This window comes from Pseudophryne corroboree, chromosome 11 (genome assembly GCF_028390025.1).
Source record: "Pseudophryne corroboree isolate aPseCor3 chromosome 11, aPseCor3.hap2, whole genome shotgun sequence".
NCBI lineage: Eukaryota > Metazoa > Chordata > Amphibia > Anura > Myobatrachidae > Pseudophryne > Pseudophryne corroboree.
Window position 1 is genome coordinate 95,709,020 of NC_086454.1, and position 16,538 is coordinate 95,725,557.

General features: G+C 47.3%; 1 protein-coding gene across 1 annotated transcript in view; it reads right to left on the minus strand.

Moving 5' to 3' along the window:
- Positions 1 to 14,817: 14,817 nt before the first annotated feature.
- SLC39A13 (solute carrier family 39 member 13) overlaps positions 14,818 to 16,538 on the minus strand; it is a 38,933-nt gene continuing 37,212 nt past the window's right edge. The window contains exon 10 of the mRNA XM_063944590.1: positions 14,818 to 16,086. Coding sequence (XP_063800660.1) covers positions 16,011 to 16,086 — 76 coding nt within the window. The 3' untranslated portion in view covers positions 14,818 to 16,010. The remainder of the gene's footprint in view (positions 16,087 to 16,538) is intronic.

Consider the following 16,538-nt stretch of genomic DNA (forward strand, 5'->3'; position numbering starts at 1 on the left):
TGTGATATACATCCAGTTTCTTACTGTGTAGTGTTATATCTATTGACTATATAGCTGTGTAAGCTAGTCCAGTGCAGTATTATTGTCTGTAATAACCTCTGCATTGTACAAACTGTGACTATTTGTATGTGCATTGATAGCTGAGTGGTGTCCATCTCGTGTCTTTCACTCAACTTGCTATCCCTATATTCTATAACCCATACCTCCCAACTTTGCGTCTTCATAAAGAGGGACGCACACGTCCCGAAAAAGGGGCGTGGCCTAAGGGAATGGGGCGTGGCTTCGCGGGAGGACCCGCGATCGCGAACCACGCCCCCGTTTTTCGTCACTGAGGGGGCATGCCCAGCGCTCTGTGAGCCGCTGGCATGCCCCCTCTCCCTCTGACTTTAGTGAATAGACGCTGTGCGCATGCACACAGCATCTATTCACCGCTGCTCTGTTAAGCAGAGCAGCGCATGTAGGAGCCTCCCAACTGCCCCCCCCCCACCGCGGGACACTGCGGCCCGCGTGTGGGACAGCAGGACTGTCCCCAAAAAATGGGACTGTCCCGCGAAAATCGGGACAGTTGCGAGGTATGATAACCTGAGGGGGCTTGGTACGTCAGGTGTTATTTAATATAGGATTTTCACAAAGATATACTGTATTACGTATTTTTCTCTGTGATTTAGTTACCATATCTCTCAGGCAAATATGGGGAGAATCTAGCAGCTGTGGGCTCTGGTTCTGGGGGCTCCTTGCTCCCCAGTGGGACTGTGGCAACGGAGGCACATACTGACCCTCCGTGGGCCGCTTTTTCCACGCTTCTGCATACGCTAGTTCATAAACTAACACCCCCTATGGGACCCCCAATGCCAGTACAACCTGATAAAGCTGATTATCTTTACAGGAATGAAAGCTATACCTTAAACACACCTTAAATACACTTTAAACCTTTAGCCGCTATACTTAATTCACACTACGCACCTTTTACGCTATTAGCGTAAAAGGGTTCCGTAGTGTACGGACTTTGCGTACACACGCCGCGCTGACGGTACAAAGTACTCGCAGCGCATACACACCCAGAGATACACTTTAAAACCTTCTACAGCAATGCAATGCAATAATAATAATAATAATACACTTTAAACCTTAGCAGGGCAATGAGCACACGACACCAATTGTGATTAACCGCTGGGTTCCGACACCACAGTGGATTATTTCTGAAAGGGGGTTTACAATACAAATTATACACTACAATACAAGACAATATATATAACAGAATAATGGCTACAGTCAATGTACATACGTGAGAATATTCGCGTGCGCTTCCTGGTCCAGTCCTCCGTCATCAAATAGATAACGTTGTGAGTCTTGTGAGTGGCCGGCCTGCAGCAGGCTTTATTTATACAAGTCTTCCAAAAGCAATACAATGGATACTGTAATCCCTTTGTCCACTGGACACAGGGATGCACTTTTACAGTACAGGAGAGGTCATAGGTTGATTTGAAAAGGTGGGCGATGTCTTTCTCAACTGCTCTTGTGGGTGGTCTCCTCTGGATTCCCGCCGCATGCATAATATACAGTAAATACAGTTTATATCTATATTCTGCTTCTGCACATAACTATCCGCAGGAACATGCGATCTTCCGCAGACCAACACCGGAATGTTTCCCTTAAAATACCCTACAACTGGATACCAAATACCACCTTATAACCTTAGTCTGTCCCCTCTTATCCTGTAAAGGTGAATCCCTTTGTTCTGCAACCATTTAAACAGCTATAAGTTTCTGATGTGGTGCAAGGAGACTATGTGTACATTGTGCACTATTTGGATTAAATATGTAATGTGTTCTGATGGCCCTCCATGCGTACACAAACTCTGCCGTAAATACCCATACCACGCGTCGATGCGCAGGACCGCGGGAGCGACCATACGCAAAGTGCGGAAATGTGCACGCACGGCAGAACAAGTGCACGCGCAGTGGGCATGTGTGTGCAGTTTATACGTGCTGTGTGTTCTTCAATATTTTTCGACTTTGACAAACCGTATGTGGTCCCTGCAGCTAACCCGCCGTGGGTGGACGATTTATCTGCTCAATTAAAGAAGTTGAACCAGTCCCTGACTACTAAAAAGTCTGACCAACGCTCGCCTAAGTCCAAGAGGTCCTCTAAGCGAGCGCTCGTCTCCTCACAATCCACTGCTGTCACTGACACCTCGTCTGATGAAGACAGCACATACACTGACCCCACAGGTTCTGACTCAGATACGGCTGAAGGGGAGGGTAGTTCACATGTGGATGTTCCTGGTCTTTTGGAGGCTATTAAATTAATTCTGCAGATTACGGATGATCCCGAGCCATCCGTCCCTCCTAAGAAACCAGATAGGTTCAAGCGTCAGAAGGTGATTAAACAAGTTTTACCTCACTCTGACCACCTAGTGGATATACGTCAGGAACCCTGGCAAAGCCCGGGTACGAAGTTTGTGCCTCGAAAGAAGATGCTGGCTCGCTATCCCCTCGCGCCAGAGCTGTCTAAGAATTGGGAAACGCCTCCTCCAATAGACTCACATGTGGCTAGGATGGTGGTTTCCTCAGCTCTACCTGTCACTACCGTCCCGTCTCTAAAAGAGCCTACGGATAAACGTGTGGAGGGTTGTCTAAAAGCGATTTACACCCTCACGGGTGCTGCACAAAGGCCCACTATTGCAGCTACATGGGCGGCAGAGGCTATTGAAGCATGGGCCTTGGAGTTAGAAGCTGAAATCTCCTCTGACCATGCTAGACAATGCTTGTCATATATTGTCACAGCTTCTCGCTATATTAAAGAGGCGGCTTCTGATGCCGGTATCCTAGCAGCCAAGGCCTCTTCTACGTCACTCCTGGCTCACAGGATATTGTGGCTGAGATCCTGGTTTGTGGATCTGGACTCTAGAAAAACCCTGGAGGTACTCCCTTTCAAGGGGGATATTCTGTTTGGGGAGGACTTAAATAAGATAGTAATGTGACCTTTGATAAAGCTGCCTGGAGCAGCGAAACGTGTCAGGCACAGACCTTGGGTGGACCTTGCTGACCAGCACCATCATTGAATAAACCAAACCAGTCAGGACCTTGCACTCGACTTTCTCAGTGGACCAGGACTCCATTGCCGGAACTGCCATCGCCCACTAATTTTTCCAGGAGATTCCACACATTGGAACACGGAGCACTCATTAAACTGTGAACCAGTACCACCTCACTAATTGCTGTCGTTGCTATACGAATTTGTACCTATGGGAGTCTCTTTAACTGGAACACAGACTTGGTAATTACATTCAATTGATGAACTAGTATGCACTTGGTCCGTATTAATGACTGCCTATATGTTTGGCCTGCTTATGCCTTTTGGTGCTAGTATATACCAAGGTCTCAAAGTCCACCAAGGATCTAATTGTGATACTTAGATTTTATGCTTGTTCATTTATTTGACATGATCTTATAGGTTAAGTCTTTTTAAACAAATATTAAATACATTTTTTGTTACATTACTCTGTGTCAATCAGCGCTGTATATTTTTCTTTGTTTACCTTGGTTTAAAGGGCTTGACTACCCCTCATTTTTACAGCTGCTAGGATAGGCCACTCATCACAGCGCCTGTATATATATTTGATATATATAGATTTCCACATTTAAATAAGATAGTGGCTGACTTGGCTACTGCCAAAACTGCCTGTCTGCCTAATATAGCTCCTTCTGTGTCGAAGACCAATGGCACGTCCTTTCGCCCCTATCGTCCTTTCAGGTAAAGCAAAAGGTCAGGCGTACCCATAAGCAGGCCCGCACTTCCAAACCTGGTAAGCCGAAGCCCAAAAGAGCCTGGGCTGCCTGTCAGCCAGCAGCCAAGACCGATAAGCCTGCTGCATGACGGGGCGGGCCTCCCCCCGGGGGATCCCAGGGTGGGGGGCCGGCTTCTAGGGTATACCCAGAAGTATAGGCCTATCGTCAGAGTGTCCACTTTGTCAAAGTCGAAAAATATTGCAGTACATACATTACGTACAAACTACACACAGATGGCCTCCGTGCGCGTACTTGCTCTGCCGTGCGTGCGCATATTCGCAATTTGAGTATGGTCACTCCCGCGGACCTGCGTATTAGCGCGTGGTATGAGTATTTATGGTAGAGTTTGTGAACGCATGGAATAGCCATCAAAACACATTACATATTTAATCCAAATAGTGCACATTTTACACATAGCCTCCCTGCACCACAGCAGCAAGTTACAGCAGTTTAAATGGTTTCAGAACAAAGGGATTCACCTTTACAGCATAGGAGGGGACAGAACAAGGTTATAAGGTGGTGTTTGGTATCCAGCTGTAGGGTATTTTAAGGGTAATATTCCGGTGTTGGTTTGAGGAAGATCGCATGTTCCTGCGGATAGTTATGTGCAGGAGCAGAATATAGATATAAACTGTATTTACTGTACATTATGTATGCGGCGGGAATCCAGAGGAGACCACCCACAAGAGCAGTTGGAACAGACATCGCCCACCTATTCAAACCAACCTATGGCCTCTCCTGTACTGTAAATGACCATCCCTGTGTCCAATGGACAAAGATTACAGTATCCATTGTGTTAAGTTTTGGAAGAATTGTATAAAGAGAGCCTGCTGCAGGCCTGGTCTGACACAAGACTCACAAAGTTATCTATCAGATGACCGAGGACCAGATCTGGGTAGCGCGGCGAATCCACTCACGTATGTACCATTGATTGTAGCCATTATTCTGTTGTATTGTATTGTTTGTATTGTAACCCCCTTTCAGCAATAATACGCTGTGGTGTCGGAACCCAGTGGTTTAACTACAGACTGGTGTCGTGTCTTCCTTTCCCTGCTAAGGTTTAAAGTGTATTAGTATCGCATTGCATTGCTGTATAAGGTTTAAAGTGTATTCATTGGGTGTGTACGCGCTGTGTGTTCTTTGTACCGTCAGCGCGGCGTTTGTACGCAAAGTCCGTACACGGTACGGGACTCTGTACGCTAACAGCGTAAAAGGTGCGTAGAGTGTGTATTAAGTTTAGCGGCCGCAGCGGCTCCATGGTAAAGTGTATTTAAAGTGTGTATAAGGTATAGCTTTTCATTCCTGTTGATAAATCAGCATTATCAACTTCTACTTCCACAACGCCCAGACCCCCTCGTTCAGGGCCCCTGTGTCTACCAGGACCGAGCCCGGCTGTCTTTGACGGCGTGGCTCTTGAAGCTTCCGTCTTAAGAGCTAAGGGTTTTTCTGAAGAGGTCATTAAACCTATGTTGCGGGCCCGGAAACCGGCCTCTGCTCGGATTTACCATCGGGTCTGGCATTCCTAATTTGTTTGGTGCGCATCTAACCATTATGACGCTTCCAAGTTTAGTACAGCCAAACTTTTGGCTTTTCTACAGCAGGGCCTAGATTTAGGCCTGCGTCTGGCCTCCCTCAAGGTTCATATTTCTGCCTGGTCTGTGTGGTTTCAGAGAAAAATTGCGACTTTATCTGATGTTCATACTTTCACTCAGGGTGTGTTGCGTATCCAACCTCCTGTGACGCCTGTGGCTCCTTGGGACTTGTCGGTGGTTTTGGAGGCGTTACAAGAGTCTCCATTTGAACCTCTTGGTTCAGCTGACCTTAAGTGGCTTTCCCTTAAGGTGGTGTTCTTGCTGGCTATTGCCTCTGCTAGAAGAGTGTCGGATTTGGGTGCCTTGTCTTGTAGTTCCCCATATCTGATTTTTCACCGTGACCGGGCGGTTCTTAGGACTCGTCCCGGATATTTACCTAAGGTGGTTTCTTCGTTCCACCTTAATCAGGAGATTGTGGTTCCAGCTTTTGTCTCTCCTGATTTGTCTCCCAAAGAGCGGTCTTTGGATGTGGTACGGGCTCTCCGTATCTATGTGAAGAGAACTGCTTCTATTCGAAAGTCTGATTCTCTCTTTGTTTTGTTTGGATTTCACAAACGTGGCTGGCCTGCTCACAAGCAGACCCTGGCCAGGTGGATTAGAATGGTGATTGCGCATGCTTATGTGAAGGCTGGTATGTCAGCTCCTGTTCATATTACGGCCCATTCTACTCGGTCTGTTGGACCTTCTTGGGCGGCCCAACGTGGTGCGACCCTTGAACAATTGTGCAAGGCGGCTACGTGGTCCTGCGGGAACACGTTCATAAGGTTCTATGCCTTCGATACTGCCGCTTTCCATGATGCTTCCTTTGGACGCCGGGTTCTTGTGCCCGCTACAGTGCATCCCCTCCCATAAGGAACTGCTTTAGGACATCCCCATTGTCCAGACTTGTGGAGCCCAGTGTACCCCGCAGCAGAAAATTAGTTTTATGGTAAGAACTTACCCTTGTTAAAACTCTTTCTGCGAGGTACACTGGGCTCCACAAGGCGCCCACCCTGACGCACTTAGCTTCTTTGGGTTGATATGGCATTAGCCGCTGACACTTCTCTTGTTGTGAGAGTGTGGTGTATGTGGCTACTAACAGTTGTCGTCTCTTTTCCTGCTACTGCATTGGGCTGGTTAACTAAACTGAGCTCCTGTGCTGGGAGGCAGGGTGGTATAGGAGGCGGCGCTGTGCATTCTGGGAACAGTCAAAGCTTTGAGCCTGTTGGTGCCTCGGATCAAGATCCTACTCTACACCCCATTGTCCAGACTTGTGGAGCCCAGTGTACCTCGCAGAAAGTTTTAACAAGGGTAAGTTCTTACCATAAAACTCGTTTTTAATACCTACCGGTAAATCCTTTTCTCCTAGTCCGTAGAGGATGCTGGGGTCCACTTCAGTACCATGGGGTATAGACGGTTCCGCAGAAGCCATGGGCACGTTAAGACTTTTCAAGGGTATGAACTGGCTCCTCCCTCTATGCCCCTCCTCCAGACCACAGTTATAGGAACTGTGCCCAGGGAGACGGACATTGAGGAAAAGATTTACTTTTATACTAATGGTGAGATTCATACCAGCTCACACCTCAACCATGCCGCACAACATGGCATTCAACATGACACACGCCAACAGGCATGAACCATTTACAGCAACATGCTGAAACAAATGAAACACAACTTGTGTAACTATAAAGAACAAACTGCAGGTAAAGTATGCACTGGGTCGTGTGCCCAGCATCCTCTACGGATTAGGAGAAAAGGATTTACCGGTAGGTATTAAAATCCTATTTTCTCATACGTCCTAGAGGATGCTGGGGTCCACTTCAGTACCATGGGGTTATACCAAAGCTCCAGTACGGGCGGGAGAGTGCGGATGACCCTGCAGTACCGATTGACCAAACTTGAGGTCCTCATCGGCCAAAGTGTCAAACTTATAAAATTTAGCAAATGTGTTTGATCCTGACCAAGTAGCTGCTCGGCAAACTTGTAAAGCTGAGACGCCCTCGGGCAGCCGCCCAGGATGAACCCACTTTCCTAGTAGAATGGGCCTTCACCGACTTCGGTACCGGCAAGCCTGCCGTAGAATAAGCGTGCTGAATTGTCCCTCTGATCCAGCGCGCAATAGTCTGCTTAGAAGCAGGACACCCATTCTTGCTGGGAGCATACAGGACAAACAGAGCCTCTGTTTTCTGTAACCGAGCTGTGCTTGCGACATAAATCTTCAAAGCTCTAACCACATCTAGAGACTGTGACTCAGTGAAAGTGTCAGTAGCTACTGGCACCACAATAGGTTGGTTTATGTCGAAGGACGAAAACCACCTTTGGAAGAAATTGTTGACGAGTTCTTAACTGTGCCCTATCTTCATGGAAGATCAGGTAAGGGCTCTTGTGAGACAAGGCCCCCAACTCAGACACCCACCTTGTGGATGCCAAGGCCAAAAGCATCACCACTTTCCAAGTGAGAAACTTCAATTCTATCTCCTGCAGAGGTTCAAACCAATCTGATTGAAGGATCTGCAACACCACATTAAGGTCCCATGGTGCCACTGGAGGCACAAATGGAGGTTGGATGTGCAGAACCCCTTTCACGAATGTCTGAACTTCTGGAAAGGAGGCCAATTGTTTTTGAAAGAAAACTGATAAGGGCGAAATCTGGACCTTGATTGACCCCAATCTAAGGCCCGCATCCACACCAGCCTACAGAAAATGGAGAAAATGTCCCAACTCAAACTCTTCCGTAGGAGCCTTCTTGGATTCACACCAAGACATATATTTTCTCCAAATACGGTGGTAATGTTTAGACGTTACTCCTTTCCTGGCCTGAATAAGAGTGGGGATGACTCCCTTGGGAATACCCTTTCGGACTAGGATTCGGGGCACAACAGCCATGCCGTGAAATATAGCCGCGGTAAGTCTTGATACACACACGGCCCCTGCTGTAGTAGGTCCTCTCGAGGAGGAATAGGCCGAGGATCTTCTATGAGCAACTCCTGAAGATCTGGATACCAAGCCCTCCTTGGCCAGTCTGGGGCAATGAAGATTGCTCTAACTCTTGTTGTTCTTATTATTTTGAGAACTTTTGGAATCAGTGGAAGTGGAGGGAAAACATATACCGGCCGAAACACCCACTGGGTCACCAGTGCATCCAGTCTCTCGACCTGGAACAATATCTCTGAAGCTTCTTGTTTAGACGAGATGCCATCATGTCTACTTGAGGAACTCCCCAAAGACTTGTCACCTCTGCGAAGACTTCTTGGTGGAGTCCCCACTCTCCTGGATGGAGATCGTGTCTGCTGAGGAAGTCTGCTTCCCAGTTGTCCACTCCCGGAATGAAAATTGCTGACAGAAGCCGTACATGTCTTTCTGCCCAGAGGAGAATCCTTATCCGCTCTGCTTTTCTTTCCGCCTTGCCTGTTTATGTATGCGACTGTTGTTACATTGTCCGACTGGATCTGCACGGGATGCCCTTGAAGAAGATGTACCGCTTGTAGAAGGCTGTTGTAAATGGCTCTCAATTCCAGAACGTTTATGTGAAGGCAGGCTTCCTGACTTGACCATTTTCCTTGGAAGCTTTCCCCCTGTGTGACAGCTCCCAAGCCTCGGAGACTTGCATCCGTGGTTATTAGGACCCAGTCGTGAATCCCAAACCTGCGTCCCTCTAGTAGGTGAGAACTGTGTAGCCACCACAGGAGCGAAATCCTGGCTTTGGGGAACAGGATTATTCCGGTGCATGTGTAGGTGGGATCCGGACCATTCGTCCAACAGGTCCCACTGGAATACTCTGGCATGAAATCGGCCAAACTGTATGGCCTCGTAGGTCGCTACCATTTTCCCCAACAACCGAATGCATTGATGGATCGACACGCTTGTTGGTTTCAATATTTGTTTGACCATTTTCTGGATTTCCAGAGCCTTTTCCACTGGAAGAAATACTCTCCGTACTTCTGTGTCCAGAATCATCCCCAAAAAGGACAATCTTGTCGTCGGTTCCAACTGCGACTTTGGAAAATTCATAATCCAACCGTGTTGTTGGAGAATTGACAGGGAGAGTGCGATGTTCTGCACCAACTGTTCCCTGGATCTCGCTTTTATCAGGAGATCGTCCAGATAAGGAATTATATCGACTCCTTTTTGACGAAGGAGGACCATCATCTCCATCACCTTGGTGAATACCCTTGGTCCCGTGGAGAGTCCGAACGGCAACGTCTGGAACTGGTAATGGCAATCCTGTACTGCGAATCTCAGATAAGCTTGGTGAGGAGGATAAATGGGAACATGCAAGTAAGCATCCTTTATGTCTACTGACACCATGAAGTCCCCCTCCTCCAGACTGGAAATCACTACCCTCAGGGATTCCATCTTGAACTTGAACCTTTTCAGGTAGAGATTCAGATTTTTCAGGTTTAAAATCAGTCTGACTGAGCTGTCCGGCTTCGGAACTAAGAAGAGGCTTGAAAAAACCCTTCTCCTTGCTGTGACAAGGGTACCAGGACAATGACCTGATCCTGACAATTTTTGAATTGCCGTTGTTACTGCCTCTCTTTCTGGAAGAGAAGCTGGCAAGGTCGATTTGAAAAATCGGCATGGGAGGACGTCTTGAAACTCTAGTTTGTACCCATGGGTCCAGGCCAGATTGAATCCAGATTTGACTGAAAAGTTTCAGACGTGCTCCCAGCCGAGCGGACTCCCACAAGGGAGCCCCAGCGTCATGCTGCAGATTTGGCAGAAGCAGGGGTGGACATCTGCTCCTGCGATCCGGGAGACGCTGCAGATTACTTTCCTTTTCCCCTTCCCCTACCTGCAAAAAAGGGGGAACCTTTAGCCTTTTTGTATTTGTTGGGCCGAAAGGACTGCATGTGAGAGTGATGTGTCTTTTTCGCCGATGTAGGAGCATAAGGCAAGAATGTCGACTTACCTGCGGTAGCCGCCGAGACTAACACATCCAGCCCATCACCAAAGCCTCACCTTTATACGGGAGAGCCTCCATATTTCTTTTGGAATCTGCATCAGTATTCCACTGGCGAATCCACAACACACTCCGAGCCGATACTGCCATGGTAGCGGTTCTTGATCCCAAGAGACCAATATATTTCATGGTTTCTAGTCCGTACGCAGCAGCGTCTTTGATAGGACCTAACGTTAGGAGTCTCTCATCTCCATCTATTGTGTCAATGTCTAATGACAAGTTTTCTGACCACATCTCAATAGCACTACTCACCCACGCACAGACAATGGTAGGCCTGAGTAGTGTCCCATTGGCCACATCAATAGATCACCTCACTCACTTGCGCCTGTCGGCTCCTTAAGTGAAGCCATTCCAGGCGCAGGGAGAAACACCTTTTCTCTTTTATGACAGGGCCCTGTCTAAAATGCGGGGTGACTCCCACCTTTTGGAAAAAGGTAAGCTGCCTGAATTCCTTTTGGGAATCTCAGATTTCTTTTCAGGTTAAATCAGACTCCCTCCAAGAGACTGTTCAACTCCCGAGGTGGAGGGAAAATTACATTACTGCTTTACTAAAGTAAACCCTCTCCTTGTGGTAAAAGAGGGGGCTTCGTAACTTCTAACACCACCTTTATAGCTAAAACATGTTTTGAATGCTTTTTTGCTAACTTAGGACCTGTTCCCCTGGAATTATTAGTGTCGACACAGGAATCAGAGTCCGTGTCGGTATCAGTTTGTACAACTTGTGCAAATTTGTATGTGACCCAGAGGGGTCCCTGTGGATGAAAGGCAGAACTATTAAAAATCACATCTTCAACAGATTATTTTCAGTTTACTGTACAAGATTCAGTCCAACCTCTTACTGATATGATTCACACTATCATGTAACCTTTCACCCAGTCAGGCTCTTGGTGTCATATTACACCTCTGTGTCCCTAACATGTCTCCCACAGAGGAAGAGTTCCCTGCCCCCCCCCCCCCCCCCGCGCCCTGCAGTGCCTGTGTATGTGTGGGCAACATGGCGCGCTGCGCTCCCGCCTTTAGCCATCACTTTCTTGATGGAAGATCTGTCTTCTAACACTCACCTGTCTTCTGACTTCTGGCTCTGTGAGGGGGGTGACGGCGTACTGTGGGAGTGAGCATCTAGGCACGGCTAGCGTTCAGTTCCCTTCAGGAGCTAATGGTGTCCTGTCAGCCAGGAGCAGAGCCATGAAACTCTTTAGGAAGTTGGTTCCTACTTCTGCCCCCTCAGTCCCACGAAGCAGGGAGACAGTTGCCAGCAGTTCTCCCTGAAAATAAAAAAACCTAACAAGTCTTTTCAGAAAAACTCAGTAGAGCTCCTCTGGAGTGCATCCAGTCTGCCTGGGCACATTTCTAAAACTGAGGTCTGGAGGAGGGGCATAGAGGGAGGAGCCAGTTCACACCCTTGAAAAGTATTACCATGGCTCCTGCGGAACCGTCTATACCCCATGGTACTGAAGTGGACCCCAGCATCCTCTAGGACATGAGAAAAGGGGCGTGGCCGCACGCAGAGCTCCCTGAGCAGCCCCTGGCTCACTCCCTGCACTGAACAGATGCTGTGCACATGCGCACAGCATGTATCCAGAGATCACTCACTGCTTTGCAGAGCAGTGGGTGATCAAAACCTCCCCCCCCTCCTCCCCGCCCGCGGAACAATGCTGTCCGCGGGAGGGACAGCGTCCGAATAGCGGGACTGTCCCGCTGAAATCGGGACAGTTGGAAGGTATGGTATAATGAGGGCAACCATTATGCACTGTAACATGATACATGATAGCTGGAATCTGATTGGCTGATATTGGCAGAAGCTCCCCTTCTCTCTTCAGAAGTTTTAGTTAATCTACTCCCCCTGCTCTGTCTCTTTTCTCCTGCCCCATCTGTCGCTTTACAAATACCAGTTCAGTTCTGCATGGTTACTTAAATTGTACCAAATCACATCCCACCATTGCTCCCCTACCTTTCTCCTTCTAACCTCTTTTACTACAATCCAGCTCCCCGTCCCCACCTCTCTCCCCACTCATCACTGATGCTCCTAACAACTGTCTCATACAAAGGGGTAAATGTATAGCGGCACGCATCCTGCGTCGTCTCATTAGAGGCAAAGCAAGAAGGGAAGCGGTATTATTGACAGTTCATACTGCTACCTACTTGTTTCCTATTAACCATGGCGGGCTGATCCTCCAGAAAACATGTATACGCTCACCTACTCTCCTCCTCTCTTCTCCTTTTCCCTACTTCCCCTAGCTTCAGATGCCCGGCTCCCTGCATCACACCACTGCCTTGCTTACCCCAGCTGGCTCCTATAAGTTCCCCCATACATCCTCCTCTTCCTGGATATATCTGTCTCAGCCTCGGGACATGCACCATCCCCACTATCGATGCATGTTATTTCTTCCAGCAAAAAGCATCTGATCTACCTTGTACCACGAACTTCACTCCTCCCCTTACCCGCTCCCATTCTCCTGTGCACTCACATGCTAGGTTTCTCAAACTCGCATCCATTCTTAAACTTTTTCACTGTCACTCCTTCAGTCTCCAAACCCTTATTGAAAGCTGGGCCTCTCCAGGGACGTGCGGTGAGGCCCATGGCTGAGGTGGCATTGGCTAGTATGAGAACCTGATATACATACAAATACATGAACCCAATGCTTCATGTGGGCATTATACAAAGGTGCAGCAGTACATACTTTGTTAACCGAAATATAACCCTATCCCTGTTTATAAGATATCTTTATTTGTATTATTTTAATAATTTTTACAGTCAAAACTCTGGCTATATTAAGAGTATGACAGGTGAGGCTCTGCCTCCCCTGACTGCACATCACTGGGCTCCCTCCGACATAGCTTGCTGCACACTCCTTAGCCCTTCTTCCACACTCCCCATCATGGTAACTGCAAAGACAGTGGCAGTGTAGGCATCCTTCTGTCACCTGATTGCACCCACAGGCCGTTTCCAAACTCTTAACAACTACGTGGCTTTCCCATGTCCTTCCAACTGACATACTCATTCTCATTCTTGGGGATTTCAACTGGCGTCTAAAGCCCTAACTCTCACTCCACCTATAGCTTCTTCCAATGGACCTAATGTCTCACAGCACTGGACACGTGTGGGACATCTTCGTGGTTCCTGCAACTTTTCTAATTCAGTCTTATAGCTCGTCAATGACAAACTTTCTTTATACCCCACCACATATGTTCTCCAACCTCCACCCATAGCCCTGCGCGCACACACCGAGAACCTAAACAGCCTCGACTATCCTCTTCTCAGAGTCTTTTCACCCATCCTTCCTTAACATTGCTGTCTCTCCCTACAACTCTACACTCTCTGCAGCCCTTGATGAAGTAGCCGCAGTTGCCCTACACCTGTGCTTCTCATACTTGGTCCTCATGGAACAGTGTGTGTTTCAAAGTATCCTAAGGAATAAGTTTGTACCGCCTGTAGATCTTTTGTTAGTCAAGTAACACCTGTGCTCCAGCGGGATGATCTGGAAAACATGTACTGTTAGTACAGGGGTTTGAGAAACACTACTGCTTCCAGTGCTCCAAACTCCAGCTCTGGCGCTCCAAAGAGACTTGCTGTCTTAAGAGTCAACATAAGTTTACATCTACTTAAAGTGTATCATGTCTTCATATTATACTGCACTCTCTCACCAAGAAAACTTACGTTAGATCCTGAATCTTTCCTGTGCCTAACAACCCCAAACTAAGGGGGCACACACACAGGGCGACTTGTGCAGTGCTAAGCGATCTAGGTTAGTACATATCGCTATACACACAGCGATGTGTGCCGAGCGATCTGTGCTAACCAGTGTTCTTTATGCACATGCTAGGCGATTTAACTAGATCTTGTCTGCATGTGCTATTGGGTGTACATGGAGTGATCCGTGCTTAACTTCTAAGCAATCTAGACCGATTGCTTAGAAAATAGGCAAAAATCGCCCCGTGTGTATGCCCCCCTAACACCATCTATCATGTCCCCACTCTCTGCACATGCTCCTTTATGTATCAACCTAGTCCTTCCACCCTGTTACCAACTCCTCCAAACCCTTACCCCTATAGTTGCCTGCCCTTTGCTCACCTATTCAATCTATCCCTCTTCACCGGCGTCTTCTCTCCTCTTATCAAGAAACCCCTCTTCAACTATGACCGCATTTCTCTGCTACGCATTTGTTTACAAATTTCTCGAAAGGCTAGCCTGTTACCGCTTGTCCACCTTTGTCTCCACCCTTCTTGATTCCACTGAAACGGCCCTCAATAAGCGACCATTAATCTATTTGCAGTCAAGTTTAAGGCTCACTTCTTCCTGCTTACACTGCTTGACCTCTCCACTACTTTCGGATACATGTGATGCAGTAATGCAATTTCACCACTAGAGGGACCTCTAACACTGGCACATTAAGGCAATTTTGTTGTTCCGCAAACCTAGCCTTATCAGTGCCGAGTGCATGATTAACACAGATTGTGCAATCACTGGAGACGAGGCTTTATGTATCATGAATAAATAGAAACTTTTTTTTATTAAGACATGCAAAAGTATATAAGAAATCTCTCTCCACATCGTTTTCATAAAGAGGTATGCAAAATTAGATCTATTCCAACTCTTGTAAAAACCATCTTTATACATATGTACATATATTATTTATATAAAGTAACACGCACAGTGCTTGCTCACGTAACTGGGCGCAACTGCTGTGAACCCATGTACCACTCAATAGGAAGTAAACTTCTCAAGTTCACAAGGCAACCTTGGACAGCCATCTTGAAGCTAAAACTCCTTTGACCCCCTGAACAAGACTTGCCTAGACTTTGTGGGATTTGTAGCCGAGAAAGAGGTCACTATGAGCTACAATGATTGAAGTGCTGTCCGTTCAGAGTCCAGAGGGCGCAGGGTGAAAAAGCACTTTCTACTGTATATACCATCACATGGTCTGCCTAATACAAAGCCAACCAGAAAGACTTCTCACTCTCTCTCTTTATTGCTTTCAGTGAGATAAAATCTAGTTAAATAAACCATCTAAAAATAATCAGTGGTTTTATCTATGTATAAAATCTGTAACAGTAATTAACAAACTTTGTTAATTTTTTGTGCCATCAGGTTTTTGACCTGTAAGCTATAAAATGCTGTATTTGTAAAATAGCCTCTCATAATAAAAATAACATTATCTCGGTCACTTCAGTCTCTTGGTTCTCCTAGAACCCTCTAATGTAATTGCACGTTTTAAAGACATCTCCCTGTGCACTGCTCACCATACAGTATACACAGCCATCAATATGTAACAGGAAGAAGCTGGAGCGGAGGCACGGACGCACGCAGGAAAGAGAAAAGCCAGCAAACATAAAGGAGGCAGACAAGCATGAATACATGCTGAAGTCATATACACAGCAGACGTCTGATAACATACTTGCATGGAAAAGACTTGGCAGCTTGTGTGTGCACGGGAGGAGGAATGGACAAGCCAAGATGCTAAAGTGAATTTGTAGCTCCCTCAGTCACTGCCTGTTGTGCGGTTCCCCAGTGACCGTTGGAGGGGTTCAGGAGTGTGGAACGGGGAATGTCCCAGAGTGAAAACCGTCGTCATAGCTCAACTTTGCCCCCATCCAGGGGATTTTCGAAGCCAGTATCCCTTGCCTTGGACTCCCAGTACTGCAGAATAGAGTAGAGTAGTCTCGTCTCTGTGTGATCTGCTGCCGTCATTCAACCGTTAATGATAATACGGTCATCACCGCAATCCCACAGCTTATCAGTAAAACCTGGACCAGAGAATTCCTGGGGAAAACAAAGAAAGCATGACAAAGAGTGGGTGAAACAGTGACAGCGATCAGAGATACTCGGGTAGGTGGGTGCTATCCTGCTGGGAAGGAGCTGGGGCTCCACTCAGACTGGCTCCCTTACATTGATGTCATGGGGGGGCACAGCACCACAGCCTCAGAGGAGGATACAGCTCTTATACGTGTGCGCAACGGAGAACAGGTGTTGGGCCTTATAAGCCTGGACCCTCTCTGCTCGAAAGCACTACACTAGGGGGGTCATTCCGAGTTGTTCGCTCGGTAAAAATCTTCGCATCGCAGCGATTTTCCGCTTAATGCGCATGCGCAATGTCCGCACTGCGACTGCGCCAAGTAAATTTGCTATGCACTTAGGAATTTTACTCACAGCATTTTCATCGTTCTGGCGATCGTAATGTGACTGACAGGAAATGGGTGTTACTGGGCGGAAAC